The sequence below is a fragment of the Marmota monax genome, unplaced genomic scaffold (assembly GCF_021218885.2).
Source record: "Marmota monax isolate L192 unplaced genomic scaffold, Marmota_monax_Labrador192_F-V1.1 WCK01_AAM20220418_F8-fsc00157, whole genome shotgun sequence".
Lineage (NCBI taxonomy): Eukaryota > Metazoa > Chordata > Mammalia > Rodentia > Sciuridae > Marmota > Marmota monax.
This window is the reverse complement of record NW_026694573.1, coordinates 1329414-1345516: the sequence shown is the minus strand read 5'-3', so window position 1 is coordinate 1345516 and position 16103 is coordinate 1329414. Positions and strand designations below refer to the sequence as shown.

Genomic DNA, 16103 nt, shown 5'->3' with positions numbered 1-16103 from the left:
TGGGGTCTGGCGCACTGGGCGGGCGCTGCCGCCTGGCCGGCCCGCGGCTGGCCCGGGATCAGGGAGCCGATGTGGAATTTCCTGCCCGGCCCGGCGCCCCTCCTGCCGCCCCCCGCCCGGCCTCGCACTCCGCTTCCGGCCGCTCTCGTTGCGGCCGCACCCGCGCCCACCCGTGCCTGCCCCGCGCCGCATGGAGGGCGCAGGGTCCCGGGGGGCCTGGCCAGTGCGGCGCCGGGGATCCGTGAATCTGCTGCCTCTGCCTCCGCTGCTGCTACTGCTGCTCTGGCTGCTGCCCCGTACCGCGACGCCCCAGGAGCTGAACCCGCGCGGTCGCAACGTGTGCCGCGCGCCGGGGTAGGAGCCCGGCCTGGTTGGGGGAGGGGATCTAGGGGGCCGATGGGGGCTGTGAGCTGGGGCGCCCAGCATTGGAGGAGGGCCCCCCCCGAACCTCCCTACGCCAAATGAGGGGGCCCCTTTGGCAGCTTTCGCTGAAGCCTGCTTCGTTCCAGGCCGAGCTTGCCTCCCGGGCCACGATTGGGCATCCCAGGATACCCCATACCGGGAGTCACCTGAGGGGATAACAGAGTGTTTTGGGTGCCCAGAGGAGTGACACACAGTGTCTGAAATTTAAGAAAAGTTCCGAAGAAGAGACCCTTCTCCTAAGGGAGAAGCCGAGGAATGGCATTCCAGGCAGAAGGAACTGCATGTGCAAAGGCCCCAAGCACAAGTGGTTTGAACCTGGGGTGGGGAGGAGGGTCGCAGAAAGAAAAAGTAACTACGCTCCAGCCAGGGGTGTCTTGAGGCAGGCAAAACTTTAAAGGGCAGATTTGTCTTAGAGCGGACGCTGTGGGAGGATGGTGATGGAGGTGAGTACCGAAAATCTGGCTTCAGAGTGGCTAGATAAGGCAGTACAAAGGACAATAACGGGCGCGGGGGACTAAAGGATGTGGGAACTCCTGGAGACTCCCAGGTAGCGATAGTGGTGCGCGGAGGGGCAGCGCAGAGTTGGGGCATCAACAGGAGCTGGCCCCTTGTGGGACAGGTAAGGGACAGGCCCCGCCGGTGGTCCTGAAAAAAAAAAGCGGAAGGTGAAGAGAGAAGGACAGGACACTAGGAACGGCGCAGGAGTCCAGGTACCTGGATGGCTTGTCTAAGGCCACGCGGGGTCAAGGGCATCTCTGCAAAGGGGCGAGGAACGGGCGTGTGGGGGCCCTTGGGCTGGTATTGGGGGCTGCCGCACTGGTGAGCAGCTGGGGAAGCAGCCATGGGGTTCCGGGTTGGGTTCTCCTGGGGACACCCTGAGCCTCAGGTCCGGTGAAGGCCGAGTCCAGGGGCTCAGGGGTCGCTAAAGACAAGGGGCTGTAGGGGTCTGCGCGGGGTTTCCTAACTACAATCAGAAGGCGCGCAGATCCCTCCCAGCTGCGAGGCCCGCCTTGGGGGCGGGGACCGGCCTGGCCCGCCATCTGCTTCGCATCGACGCCGCCGCTGCCGCCTCCCGGGCCTCCCCGACCCCAGGAATGCAGAGGCGGCGGCGGCAGGCGGGACGGTGCGTGGAAAGGGGGAGGGCACGATCGCCGCCTGGCTCTGTCTAACTGCCCCGGTCCTCTTCCCTTCGCGGGGCCCGGTCCAGGGATGGGGATCCGGTGGCAGGATGGTCTTGTGGAGCTGCTTCAGGAAGGCGCTTGGCTCCCACTCTCCTTGTCCCCGAGACCTTCCCAGGAGGCTGACTGGTTCTGTAACTAAAAGCCTAGGTTTGAGTATAGATCCTGGTGACAGCCATCTCCAGCTGTGCAGACAGCAAATCCATAACCTTTGTAGGCCTGTCTCTACCTCTGTAAAATGAGGTTGATGATGGGACCCACCTCATGTTTTGTTTTGTTTTGTTTTGGGGGGGAGTTGCTGTGATCATGTGTGTTGAGGATTCATAGGAAGGCAGTCACTCTAAACACTGCCCTCCTGGGGTCTGGGGCCTTCTCTTTTGTTACACTCCAAAGAGGACCAGGAGAGGGAGTATGTGTTCAGCCAATAAGATCTCACCTATCTGGTGATGGTCCAGGGACACAGCGGACACCAGTATTCTTGTGCCACCTCTGTGCACATGGTGGAGACATACAGTTAGAAAGCAAGTGGGTCTAGACATCTAGCAGGTGCTGGGGAGGAAGGGTTGAATTAGGGGTAGTTTCCTTTAGACGGATCTGTGGAGACCTACTGAGAAGATAGTAGTGAGGCAGGTATCTGGGGTAAGACCCAGAACCCAGAGGTTAAGTTGGAAACACAGTAAGGAGACTTTGGGTTGTGCAGAGCCCAGGATGGTGATGGTGAAGACGATACTGAGAATGGAACTGGGCAGGCCACAAGGGGTTTGCTACTGTTCTGAGGACTTGGACTTCCCTGAGGGCAGTGGGAACCCAGGGAACTTTGCACAGGGAAGGGTTGGGATCTGATGAAGGTTTGGCTGCCAGGTGGCAAATACACTGGGAGGTAGCAAGGCCAAAGCTGGGGTCTTCTAGGAAGTCAGGAGACACTACAGAAATCAAGATGGCTCTCTAGAGGCTGGGACAGGCCAATGGAAATTGTTCCCAATTTAAATGTAGTTTGGAAGAGAAGGCCTAATTTTCCACTAGAGAGGAGTCAGGGATGCCTATCAGGTCTCAAATCTCTCCACCTGGAAGGACAGGGTGACCCGAGGACATCAGGAGTTCAGTTTTGGATAAGAGTTCTCCCTGTAGTGATATTTTCCAGTGAGCAGTTGGATTTAACAAGTCTGGCATTAAGAGGGAGGAGGCCAAGGCATTGTTAGTAACCTGAAGGAGCTAGTGTGACAGAACAGAGAAGAGGAAAGACCTGAGGATAGGGACAGAAAACAGAGGAGAGGTGTCTTGAGGGAAGGAGATTCTAGGTAGTGCCATGGCAGGTAGAAAATCTTCTCTGGCTGGATTTGGGGAAGAACAGGGTCAGGCACAGGTACATGCGTGGGCTTTAAGGTGGGCAAAATCACAGTGAGTTTGTATCACAGCAGAAATAATGATATCCAATTGGGGCAGCCTGCAGCTTGTCATGCTTGCTGCTGGGGCCTGGCTCCCCAAGGTCTTGCCCACCTGTAGAGCAAGCAAAGGAACTGCTCCTTGTACCAACTGTCTCTCTCCACCTCATCTTTCTAAAATCTTAAGCATGTGGCCTTGCCAAACCAGCCTGCCCCTCTCTGCTAGCCCTTCCAAGAAGGAAGGACTCTTGTTCTCCATGAATCCAAATGGACTTTGTTCTGCCAGTGGGTATTGGCTTTGCTGCAGTGTGTCCCGGGTGCCTACTGTGCTGGAGATGACCAACTAGACTCAGAGGCTTTCTGGAACCTACTCCCAGAGAGCAGGGACATAAACCACAGCCTAAGGCAAAGCTCTTAGTATTTGCTAAGTATTGCACACATCTTGGCCCACTTAATCCTCCTGCCAAACCCAAGGGCTTCATACTATAGCTAAGAAGCCTGCTGCTCAGAGATGTGAAGCTCCTTGCCTGAGGTCACACAGCAAGTGGCAGACCCAGCATCAATTCCTGTTGAGTGTGGCTCTAAAACCAGGCTCCTAGCCACAGAGCCACCAGAATGCCAGACTGTCCTAGACAGAGGTGTGGTCAGTGTTTCTGGAGACATCCCAGCAGGCTTTCTAATAAGGCTACTTGCAGGAGAGAATCTCCATCTAGAGACCAGGGTTTAGAACTAAGCAGAAATTGGAGGAGGATGGCTGGTGTACTTGGGTCTCCCTGTAGATGGGTTCCTTGGAGCCCTTGGGTCAGAACTGGATGATGGAGGAAAATCCAAGGGCAGAAAATGGGGACAGGAAAATCCAGGCCTGTTTTGCATTCCTGTTTGTAGTTTCCATTTTTGTGTGTGTGTGTGTGTGTGTGTGTGTAAAATATGCTGGGCCTGTTCCCCTCATTCAGGATTTTATGAGTCTTGTTCCTCAGGTCCCAACCAGTCTTTCAGTGAAAGGGGACTCCCTTGGGACTTTGGAGCCCTATCCATGGTGTTGCAGTTATCTTAAACTGGGGATGGTTGGGGGCATCTTCTGCTATAGAATTGAGAAAAAAACATCTGGGTTTGCTGGGACTCTAGGAAACAGCAGCCTTAGTGGGTGTTCCTTTTAGGCCTCCTCTGACCCCCAGCTATGGGCACCCCTAGGCATCTTCTCCAGCTGTCATGAGCATCCTTTCCAGTCATCATGGCTTTACCTGGGCAGGGCCTCCACACCTTTGTCCTCACACACCCCATCCACCCCAAGGTTTAGGTACCACCCTGAAAGAAATTACCTTCTAGGGATTGGAGGTGTAGCTCAGTTCTGGAGCACTAGCTGTGCAAGGCCCTGTGTTTGAACTCTGGTACTGTCCAAGTTTTAAAAAATCACTTTTGTAAATCCAAATAAAATTGAACATGAGTAAAACAGTAAGTATAAGTAGATGCACTGATGTTTTCTTCCTCCACTCCATGTCTTGCCAGCATCCGAGAGCTCTGAAGTTTTACTTTTCTTATGAACATGGAGAACCCCCTTTGTGCTCTGCTCCACTCCTAGTAGAGAGGCAGGCCCCACCCTGCCTTCCTCTAGGAGTCCTGCCAAGTGGACTCCTGTGTCCACAACCCACTTCACCCAGAGACTGCGCATCCAACCTTGGTGCTTATCCCTAACTGGGCATTCAAGTGTGACCAACTGGTCCAGCTGATCTTGGTGCTGGCCCAGTCATATCACATCTGGATCCTGTCACTGATCCAGCCAGGCCCTCCATCCTGAGATGTCCTAGACCCCTGTCTTGGCAGGGGTCCTGGAAGCCCAAGGTTTGCTCTAGCCCCCACCTCATAGGGCCTCTTTTCTCAGACTTAGTGGCTGGTGAGGAGGGCATTGGAGGGTGGGATGGGAGGGATGGGGGAGTCCTTGTGGGTGGGAGGGCTGGGAAGTTCTTAGAGGTTAGCTGTTGGTGGTGTACCCTTTGCTTCCTACCAAAGGCTGGAATTTGTGTCTTATCCACTGCCATCTCCCATACTTCCAACAAATAACCACTTCCCTAGGGCAGGCCCCAGGGAAGCAGGGGAGGCTGCTGGGGAATCCTTGTAGGGGTGGAGATTAGGGAAGGGATGCAGATGAAGGAGCCTCAGATTCAGTAGTCCTTCTACTCTCAGCTCTCAGGTGCCCACGTGCTGCGCTGGCTGGAGGCAGCAGGGGGATGAATGTGGGATCGGTGAGTGGGACATCCCAGTGGTCCGGATAGGAGGGTGGGGGGACGGAAGTGGAGAGAACAGTTGTGGCAGCTCAGCCCCTCTTGTCCGCAGCGGTTTGTGAAGGCAATTCCACGTGTTCAGAGAACGAGGTGTGCGTGCGACCGGGCGAGTGCCGCTGCCGCCATGGCTACTTCGGTGCCAACTGCGACACTAGTGAGCGCGGGCGGGGTTGGGTACAGGAGATGAACCTGGAGAGCTGGGGTGGGGGGGATAAGCCAGGAGTAGAGTTGGGGGTGGAGCCAGGTCTGATCCTAGATTGGATCAGTCTAGGGGATGGGTCGCCTAAGGCAGGGATTGGGAGTGGGCACCCAGACACTCGAGCCTCCTACCCCCTCGTTCCTGCAGAGTGCCCGCGCCAGTTCTGGGGCCCAGACTGCAAGGAGCGATGTAGCTGCCACCCGCATGGGCAGTGTGAAGACGTGACCGGCCAGTGTACGTGTCACGCACGGCGCTGGGGTGCGCGCTGCGAGCATGCGTGTCAGTGCCAGCATGGCACATGCCACCCGCGGAGCGGCGCGTGCCGGTGTGAACCCGGCTGGTGGGGCTCTCAGTGCGCTAGTGCGTGCTACTGCAGTGCCACATCGCGCTGCGACCCACAGACAGGAGCCTGCCTGTGCCATGCAGGCTGGTGGGGCCGCAGCTGCAACAATCAGTGCGCCTGTAACTCGTCGCCCTGCGAGCAGCAGAGCGGCCGCTGCCAGTGCCGCGAACGCACGTTCGGCGCGCGTTGCGATCGTTATTGCCAGTGCTTCCGCGGCCGCTGCCACCCTGTGGACGGCACGTGCGCCTGCGACCCGGGCTACCGCGGCAAGTACTGTCGCGAGCCGTGCCCCGCCGGCTTCTATGGCCTGGGCTGTCGCCGCCGGTAAGCGCGGGGCCAGAGCAGGGGAAGGGAGAGGGAGAAGGGCGAGCCACTTAATGGAGGCGGGGGTTAGGCGGGTCCTGGCTCCGCCTGGTTTCCTGACCCTTCCCTAGGTGCGGCCAATGCAAGGGCCAGCAGCCATGCACCGTCGCCGAGGGCCGCTGCCTGACGTGCGAGCCCGGCTGGAATGGAACCAAATGCGACCAGCCGTGTGCCACGGGCTTCTATGGCGAGGGCTGCGGCCATCGCTGCCCTCCCTGCCGCGATGGCCATGCCTGCAACCATGTCACCGGCAAGTGTACGCGCTGCAACGCGGGCTGGATAGGTGACAGGTGAGCAGCCAGTGCCTGCGTGGGCCCAGACACGCAGCGCTCCGTCGTAACTACCCCCACCTCAAGGATCTCTGCAGAGTGTTCTGTAAGCTATGTGTAGATTTGACTCCATTTCCACTGTTGCCTCCTGCCCTCTTTCCAAGGTGCGAGACCAAGTGCAGCAATGGCACTTATGGCGAGGATTGTGCTTTCGTGTGCGCCGATTGCGGAAGCGGTCACTGTGACTTTCAGTCGGGGCGCTGCCTTTGCAGTCCTGGAGTCCACGGGCCCCAGTGAGTGCCCTGGGCCCTGGAGAGGGTTAAAGGGTTATGTAGCCAACACGGGGCCCTCCAGCCAGACCTAACAGGGGTGGAAGACTTAAGATCTGGGCTGGTCTTTCAGCTCTAGACTGGGCTATCACCTCAGTCTTGGCCCCTCACTCCAGCTAGGGAGTGGTAACAGCTTCTTTGAGGAGAATTGTACCCAGGTGTGGAGCTTGCGCTCAGACTAGGATCTGGCGACCAACTAAATCTGTGGTCAGTGGGTTCCCGAGGTGACCCTAGCCAGTGTAGGGACCTCCATTTACAGTCAAGGGTCTGTTACTGGAGGGAGCTCCTCCTCCTACCCACACACAAAAGTCAGCCCCAGGAAAAGGTCCAGTGAGCAAGAATCCTCCAGACCCCCTCAGCAGATGGTGCACACGTTCAGTTCCAAAATATTGACACCCAGTGTGTGCCTGTCCACAGGTGGGGTAGGCTTCAAACTGTAGAGAATTGAGCTAGACATCCTGGCTGTGGGACTGGATTCTGATCTTGGTGGCCTGGAAGAGGGAGGGAGAGGCATCAGGGAGGGTTGCTGTGGCCTGCCCTGATCCCACGACCCCGCAGCTGTAATGTGACGTGCCCGCCTGGGCTCCACGGCGTGGACTGCGCCCAAGCCTGCAGCTGCCACGAGGACTCGTGTGACCCGGTTACCGGTGCCTGCCGCCTGGGTGAGTAGGTGATGAACGTCGGGTTAGAGAACGTGGGGAACTGAGGGCATTCGCGTTGACCCAGTGTCCCCCATAGAGACCAACCAGCGCAAGGGTGTAATGGGCGCAGGAGCGCTGCTCGCCCTTCTCCTCGGCCTGCTGCTCTCTCTGCTAGGCTGCTGCTGCGCATGCCGCGGCAAGGAACCCTCCCGCAGGTAAGGTCAGAGTCCCCTCCCGCTCTCCCCATGTTTCCGGCGTACCCTCTGTAGCGCTGTCCCGATCACCTGGGCCTAGACCCGAGCTCTTCCCCAGCCCAGTCCCGCCCCGGGATCGTCACCACGCCCCCACGCCCAGTCAGCCTTTTGGCTCCTGCGGAGATCTACCCGCCCCTCCAGATCCCTTCGCTCAGGCCCCTCTCCCGCAGGGAGCTCTCGCTTGGAAGGAAGAAGGCGCCTCAACGCCTATGTGGGCGCTTCAGCCGTATTAGCATGAAGCTGCCCCGGATCCCACTCCGCAGGCAGAAACTGCCCAAAGTCGTAGGTAAGAATAAAGGCGCAAGGTCCCTGGGAGAAACACTTTCTCGCAAAGGAAACTACGGGGAAATTGGTCGAAAGCATTCAGGGCTCAGTGCAAAACTTTTTTTGAGTTTTGATGTGCGTGGAGGTGAGGAGGGAGGTGCGACCAGAGGGAAGGAAAGAGGATATTGCTTTGGGTGAGGAAGGCAGGAGTAGATGTGGGGGCGTGTGTGGAAGGCTTGGGTCCTGTGAGTAATTGCATCAGGGTTATATGGATGACATCTCAGCCCGTCGGGCCCCTCAGTCTGTTGGACTATTACTGTGTCCATATGTGGAACTGCAGGGGGACATATGGGCCTGTGGGCGTGGGAATGTTCTGCCCCAAGGAGAAGATCCACCTTCCTGCTTGGATCCTCAGCAATGCCCTTCACTCTTCCTGGAAAGAGAAGGCTGGTCCCTCTCCTCAATGCCCCAAGGGCTCTGGAGGTTTCACGTCATGCTGCTGCTCATCTGCCTGTGCTGACACAATTCTCTTTTCTAAAAATTGGTGGGAGAGGATCAGATTCTTCATAGATAAAAGGAGACATATGAGAAAACCCTTTGGTCCATGCAGCAGCATAGTATCAGTGGACACAGGTGTGGAATGGATACCAGCCAGCCAGTCTCTGGGATTCCCCATTGTAGTGTCTTGTATCCCTGGAGGCCAGGCCTGGTGGGGTACAGGTTGCTGAGATGGGCTGAGCCAAAAGGTGGTCTTGCCACTGGTCTCAAAAGCACTCCAAGGCTACCTGGGTCCCATGAGGTAGGGTTCAAAGCATGGCTTGGAAGTCCTGGTGGCCTGTCCCAGCAAAGTGGTCTCTCTAGCTATCTCTTTCTGACCTTGCCCAACACTTTATGGCAAACTTTTCAGCTCCCTGGCTATACACACTTGCTTTGCATCTCTTACATAGTGTTCCTTCTTGTTTGTCTTTGCTGGGTTCGCTGCTACGCTGGTCCAGTGTCATTCTACCTGTTGAATCTTGTCCCATCCACAGTCTTAGGATAGGGCTGGTTTTGATCACTCCTTTCACATTTGGCTAATGAGGCTGGGTGAAAGGAGAGCCCCTGGCAGCTCTGCCTCACTCCTTCCCCAGTGGCCCATCACGACCTGGACAACACCCTCAACTGCAGCTTCCTGGAACCTCCCTCAGGACTGGAGCAGCCCTCACCATCATGGTCTTCCAGGGCCTCCTTCTCCTCCTTTGATACCACAGATGAAGGCCCTGTGTACTGTGTACCCCATGAGGGTGAGTATGGTCTTGCCAGGGCGTCCCTCCAGCCCAGTGAAATGGAGATGTGGGGCATGCAGTATAGGGAGCAAATGCATAGTGACACTATTTAACTGGGAGTTGGTGACAAAGCTGAAACTGAAAAGGTGGACTCTGCCAATCAGTGCTGGCTGAAGGGGTGTGGAGACAGTGGGCTCTCCTATTATAAGTTGTGGGGCAAGTTCACCTCCCAGGATTGGGGGAGGATGGACCAGGCAGAGGAAATTTCTGGACCTGGGTTGGGAGAGGCAGAGGAGACAGAAGAGAGGATTCATAGGATATGGGCCTAGGGCTCCCAGACAGCAGGAAGGAGCCTGGATGGTTGGGATGCTGGCCTCCCTTCTGCCTTGACCATTTCCCTGGGTGACTTTGGGTGGGTGACTAACCTCTGAGCCTCAGAAGCCTTACTTCTTCAAGAAGGATAATGGAATCCCTTAGAGAGATTGGGGTGTCAGATTTGATGATGGTGGCTCCCAGTGTGGGGGTACGGTGAGGAAGGGGGGCAACAACCAACCAGAGTTGGGGTAAATCCCCCCAAACATGCCCTTCACTCTCCAGTAGTCAGCCACACATCCTAGGGTTCTGAACTGTTTGTGGTTGGTGCTATGAATGTGCAGGGCACACCTGGATGCCAGGGCAACACCACTACAGCCCAGTGTAGGCAGGGTCCCAGGCCAGGTGAAGGGAAAGGTTTATGCCCTGGAGATTGGACCAGCTGGAGCTACTTCTGGAGGCGTGACAGGCCTGCTCTTCTCTTGTCAGAGGTTGCAGCTGACAGCCGAGACTCAGAGGCCCCCATTGCTCCTGCCGAGGCTCTGGCACCTTCTTCTGCACCCTTGAGCACTCCCGCATCAGCAGAGGAAGCAACTCCCCTCCCTGCATCTTCCGACAGCGAGCGGTCAGCTTCCAGCGTGGAAGGGCCGGGCGGGGCGCTATACGCTCGAGTGGCCCGGCGCGAGGCCCGGCCGGCCCGGGCCCGGGCCGAGGCTGGGGGCTTGTCCCTGTCGCCATCGCCCGAGCGCAGAAAGCCGCCGCCACCTGACCCCGCCACCAAGCCCAAGGTGTCCTGGATCCACCGCAAGCAAGGCGCAGCCGCCGCGGCCCGAGCGTCCTCGCCACCACCTCAGGGCCCCGAGACTGCGCCCAGCCCCAGCAAAAGAAAACGGACACCCAGCGACACGTCGGCGCGGCCTGAAGAGCCCGGCAGCCCACGGGCCCGCGACCCGACGCCAAGGCCCCCCGGGCTGACCCAGGAGGCTTCAGCCCTAGTCACTCCCTCGCCGCCCCAGGCCCGAGCGCGGGGCCGCGGCCCCGGCCTCTTGGAGCCTACGGACGCCGTTGGTCCCCCACGCAGCGCTCCCGAGGCCGCATCTATGCTGGCGGCAGAACTGCGTGGCAAGACTCGAAGCTTGGGCCGCGTCGAGGGGGCCCTAGGCGCACAGAGTCCCCGGGAGAAGCCGACGCCGCCGCAGAAGGCCAAGCGCTCTGTGCTGCCCGCCTCGCCGGCCCGAGGATCCCTTGTGCCGGAGGTAACTGGGCCAGAGAAGGCGGTGGCCGGAGCGCTGGCGCCCGAGACCCCTCGGAAGAAGACCCCTATCCAAAAACCGCCACGCAAGAAGAGCCGGGAGGCGGCGGGCGAGCTGAGCAGGGTGGGAGCTCCCACCCTGTAGTAGGAGCGGCCCCACAACACCCGCAGCTTCCCGGGTTTAGCCGCATAGCTTGCCACCCAGCCTTCCGCGTCCCCCGCCCAACCCTCCGTTTCTTCGGCCCAGCTTGTGCACGGAGGCCTCCCATTGGCCACGCCCCCTAGCCTCACAGCAGGAGGCTATGCCTGATTGGTTCAGGCTCCAGCAGCCGCGCATCGATCGAAGAGCGCTCAGGCACGAAGTTCCCCATAGACACGCCCATAGAAGACAATTCCTTCGTCATTGGCGGGTTATTGAGCTCTCCGACCTACCTGCGTCTCATTGGCCAAAGCCAGGAGGATTCCGCCTGGAGACCTCCTCTTACTGGCCAAGAGTGCACTTAACTGGGGGTACCTTCTAAATGGCTGAAGACAGAATTAACTTCTGCCTCGGCTGCTTCTCATTGGCCAGGGCCTGGAGCCTTTGGCTGAAGGTTCCCTTCCTTGTGGGTAGCTTGAGGGCACTTCCACTACCCCCTGCTGGGTATCTGGTTGACCCAAGCTGGGGAGGGCTGGTCTGCTCCTCAGGGTGTTGGGCTCCCCTGTTCACCCCCAGCTCCTGCCTCCCAACCCTGGCCCCTGAGCTGTCGAGCTGGTTTTGATGGCCTCCCACTACCCTACATGCTGTGGGAACCCCAGGGGTGATTCCAATGGCCTGAGGAGATGTATTTATAGGCCCCCGGCAGGGCTACTCCCACTCTGCCCTGGGAACCCCAGGATGGGTTCCTTCTGGCAGGGGCTTGGCCAAAGCTTTCTTAATAAAGTGCCTTTCCCCACCATCTCCTGTGCTTTACTTCCTGTCTGCGGATCTTTGACAAAGTTCTCCCTCTGGTTGACACGGTGGCCCAGGCCTTTAATCCTAGCGGCTCTGGAGGCTGAGGCAGGAGGATTGCAAGTTCGAGGCTTAGTGAGGCCCTGTCTTAAAAAAATAAAAAGGAAGGGATGTAGCTAAGTGGTAAAGCGCCTCTGGGTTCAATCCCCGCGAGCAAAAGAGATATTTCTCTAAAGAAATTGAATGTGACCCCTTTTAGCCTGCACTCACACTGGCAGGACCCCCTCCACCTAAGCTAAGCCTTGGAGCCAAGGTGTGCGTCTCCAGAGACAGATGGGGTATGTGTCTTGACTGGTCAGATCACAGGGCTTGCCTCTGATCCGTGCCTTTTCTACGGGCCTATGCTATTAAACTTGAAGGTCAGAGATGTTTGGGGTGCTCCAGAGGCTGGGGCCAAGGGGCTAGTGGGCTGCTAATGCAGCCTCCAGCAGGGCCTCCTCTGGCACAAACGACAGTCTGCTGCTGTATAGAGCCCTGCTGTCCGCCTCAATGGGCTCCTTGTCCTCAGCCGGAAACAACTCACCCGCTTGCCCCACCCACCCTGAGAGGTAGTGGGGAGCTGGAGAGGCAGCTGTCTGGCCCAGAGCTCCTGACCTCTGCCTGCTGGCCTGGCCTTCCATCTGGAACAATTTGTCCCCCCAACACCTTCACTGCTCCACGCAAGCCTTCTAGGTGGCCTTCCTGAGCCACAGACCCTGACTTTTCCATAGTTCCTACTGTGTTCCCTAAGTTTTAAAAGTTATGTCTCTCTGGATTCCTCTCATCTCCCTACCTCTGTCTATCAGGCCTCTTCCTGTTCTCCCCCATTTTTTGATGCCCAGCTCAGAGGCTTCTTATTCTGCCAAGATCCTCCAACCAACTCCCTGAACCCACCCTGCAGCCCACAGGAGGCTTCATCTAACGCTGGCAGGGATCTTTCTCTGGCAGTACTCTTGCCCTTTGGCCAGATACCACATTGAAGTCAACTCTGGTCACCCATATAGGGGCTCAGCCACCTAAACAGAGATGGCCTCCTGCCACCAGCGTGTATCCAGAGCAGCTGATGGGAACACCGTTCTTGTGTCTGACCTGGTCAGGCCACACGTGGAATGCAGGCTCCCTTGTCTCTGGGCCACAATGCTTCCTTCAGTCCAGCTGGACACCAGCCCAGCTGTGGCCTGAAGCTAGCTGGCCTCTGACCCATTCAGGCACCAGGTCATGCTGGCTGCTGGGGTTGAGAACACAGGCTCAAAGTTGACCAGAGAGGACAAATGCCCAGTGGGGCCCAGCAAGGACAGGACAGTGACTGTGAGAGGGGGGCAGGGCAGTAGTTTAGGTCACACTCTTGCCTATGCTGTGCCCTCAACCAGAACCATAATGCTAAGCACCCTGCCACTCCCTGACCTCCCAACCCCTATCTCAAGCTCTCCCTCCCCTCTAGCCTGAACTAGCATGATCTGGGGAAACCAGGGTGTCTCAGTGATTAGACTTTTCTGGGGTCTCTCTCTTCTGCTTGCCCTAGGAGCCTCCAAGCATCTGAGGACCAATATACAGGAGCCCTTCTGTAGGCACCTCACAGAGCAGGGACCTCTCCCCTTCCAGTGGGCAGCCCCTGCTCCTTGCCCCCCAGGAAGTTCCCCTCAACTGTCTTCAGCCCTCACTGCAATAGGTTCCTCCCCACCCCCTTGGGGCTTGCAGGAGTGCCAGCTCCCAGGGCAGGCGCCACAAAAGAGAACCGCGGCTGCTGGAACCTCCGTTGCCATGGGGATGGGGACCACAGGACCCACATCTGGTAGCGATTGAGGAAGAAAAATTATGAGTCGTGGAAAATGCAAATATTTTTTTGTAGCACAGAGCACAAAGGAATGTGGGGACTGGAAAAGGGCCTAGGCCCAGTCTGGTTTCCAGCAGGGACACGGCACACGTTACACAAAGGGTCCAGGCTGTGCACATGCACACAGCCAAACCAGCAGCTGCTTGTCCTGAAAAATGCACATTTACCACTGGACACACAGAAATATCAACTCAAGCACTCAACCTGAAAGTCACACACATGCTACACAAGGCACCAGAACCCAGAAACAGGGACAGATACACCAGACAACAAGTACCCCCCACACAATTGGACCCCCCCAAAATAGATACAAGCACTTGCCAGTGCACAACACTCCCTGACACACAGAAGCACCTAGACACACAATTCTCCACTAGACAGAAATGGACACCCACTCTCTAACAGAGATGCACAATTCACAACTCATAGAAGCATTTTAACACTGCACACATGCACCCAGAGAGACACAATGCAACATGTCCAGTCCACCTACAGTAATATAGAGAACTATCAGCCTGCAAAACACATATACAACTCATTAAAATAGAAAAAACACACACACTGTGGTACAAAAACATCCATCAGACATAGAAACACAGAGACAGATACTGTCACACACACACACACACATACACACACACACTCACATACACACACACACACTTTCACCAGACACAAAGAAAATCAGAAGCAGATATGTATGACAGATACATGCATAATCTGAGACACAGAGACATCTGTGCATCTCTGAAAAATGCACACAGACATACACACAATCCATGACACACTGAAAAAAGAGGCAAATACTCATCCTGCAAACACACATCCTCCACCAGACATAGAAATATGAGAAAGCACATCACAACACAGTCACCAAACACACTCTCTGCAACGTATGGGCACATTACCAGACAAAGCATCCACACACATACTGTACTCCACCACACTCACAGAAGCACATCTGTAAAACACGTACACACACACATACCACACCACCACCACATCTGACACAGAGACATCAAGAGGCTCCCACTTTACAACAATAAACAGCCTCCACTGGACTCAAACACACACCACCATCACCACCACTACCACCACCACCACCAATACATTGAAGCATATGCATCTTGTAACACACATAGACACTACCTGTCCCACAGAAATACAGAGAGAGAGACACACACACACAGTACCAAAGAGTAACACATGCAACACGATGCACTGAAACCATGGACCCAACGAAATAAGTAGATGGATAGGAGATAGATACCCGCTGTGCAGCATATTACACTGTGTCATATCTACAGAAACATCAAGACAGATAGATGGACAGACACACATACATAATATACCTAATATTTATACACACTACAAAACACACAGATACATGGAGACAGACACACACACAGTGGAAACTTACAAACAATCCTCCAAACACTGAAGCACTGAGGCAGACTGATAGTATCTATGGTTGAGAAACCCCCATTCTTTGACATTATGAGAAAGGGTGAACCCTGAAGGACCACTGTGCCCCACATCTCTTCCAAGATTCACCCTGAATAAAGTCATCTCCTTATGTGTCTTGTACATTTCCCTGCAGTTTCAGGGCCCTGATGTGATCTGGATTGGACTTACTTTCCAATCCCCCATTTACTTCATCCAGGACTTGACGACTCTGGGAGACCTCTGGGTGCCACTTTGGCCTGGAAACTCAGGGACCCTAAGTGGGTGCCACTCCTGGCCTTGTGCTCTTGATTCTTGTTCATGGGTAGCACAGTGAGAATTTGTTTTGTATTCTTTTTGAGTACTTGTTTGATTTCTGGGGCTAGGTTCTTTTGGTTTCCTGTCCTAACCACTTGGTGATCTCTTTAAATGGACTGTTGGTTTATAAAGGTCTTGTCTCTGTTGTGTGAGAGATGGGAGAATGTGTGGTTTACGATTTTTTTTTCTGTTTGCCTATTTTGAGTTTAAATCAACTAAGGGTTTGAAGCCACTAGGAAGGTGGTTTGGAGATGTGGCCAACAAAATAGATGGATCAAGTTGAGCTATCTTGAGGTTTCATTTAAATTTGTTGGATTGGCTATTTTATATATAGGTAAGGAACATGCAATAATTAGTTTGTTGTAAAATACAATCTGTTCCTTCAAATAGGCTTACATGCAAATGATTGGTGAAGTCTCCTGAGGAGGCAGTGGTGTGCCAAGGCTGGGATTAGGAGAGTAGAGATCTGGGGAGCAGAGAGAAAGATTGGTGGGGAAAGGGCAAGAGAAAGAGAGAAATCCAAAACAAGTAAATGAATACACGAAGATTAAGCCAACATGGAGCATGAAGAGGAAACGGACAAGTGGGGACAGCAGAGGTATGGGGAAATCTTTGACAAAGGTATGTGGGATATAGAATCATGTGTGATTCCACCTGGGATGAGCCTAGTTGCTGCATGGATGATGGACAAGGATCATCTTTGAAAGAGGTCATCCTCAGGATGAGTCCAGATGCGCAGATCACTCATGTGGTTGTTTGCCAAGAAGTTAGTCAAGAATCCTGGG

The 16103-nt window shown here is 55.7% G+C and overlaps 1 protein-coding gene across 1 annotated transcript; it reads left to right on the top strand.

Annotated features, from left to right (window-relative positions):
• The first annotated feature begins 111 nt into the window (after window positions 1-111).
• On the top strand, window positions 112-11691 carry Scarf2 (scavenger receptor class F member 2). Its single transcript, XM_046421291.2, has 11 exons — window positions 112-354; window positions 5165-5223; window positions 5315-5416; window positions 5609-6128; window positions 6239-6457; window positions 6601-6729; window positions 7324-7427; window positions 7504-7621; window positions 7831-7946; window positions 9055-9207; window positions 9991-11691. The coding sequence occupies exons 1-11, from the start codon at window positions 191-193 to the stop codon at window positions 10896-10898; spliced, it is 2592 nt and encodes an 863-aa protein (XP_046277247.1). The 5' UTR covers window positions 112-190; the 3' UTR covers window positions 10899-11691.
• The last annotated feature ends 4412 nt before the right edge of the window (window positions 11692-16103 follow it).

Coding starts and splice junctions, on each gene's coding strand:
- Scarf2 (XM_046421291.2), top strand. CDS start 191: ATGGAGGGCGCAGGGTCCCGGGGGGCCTGGCCAGTGCGGCGCCGGGGA. Junction 5,224..5,314: donor GGGGGATGAATGTGGGATCG/GTGAGTGGGACA, acceptor TCTTGTCCGCAG/CGGTTTGTGAAGGCAATTCC. Junction 9,208..9,990: donor GTACTGTGTACCCCATGAGG/GTGAGTATGGTC, acceptor TTCTCTTGTCAG/AGGTTGCAGCTGACAGCCGA.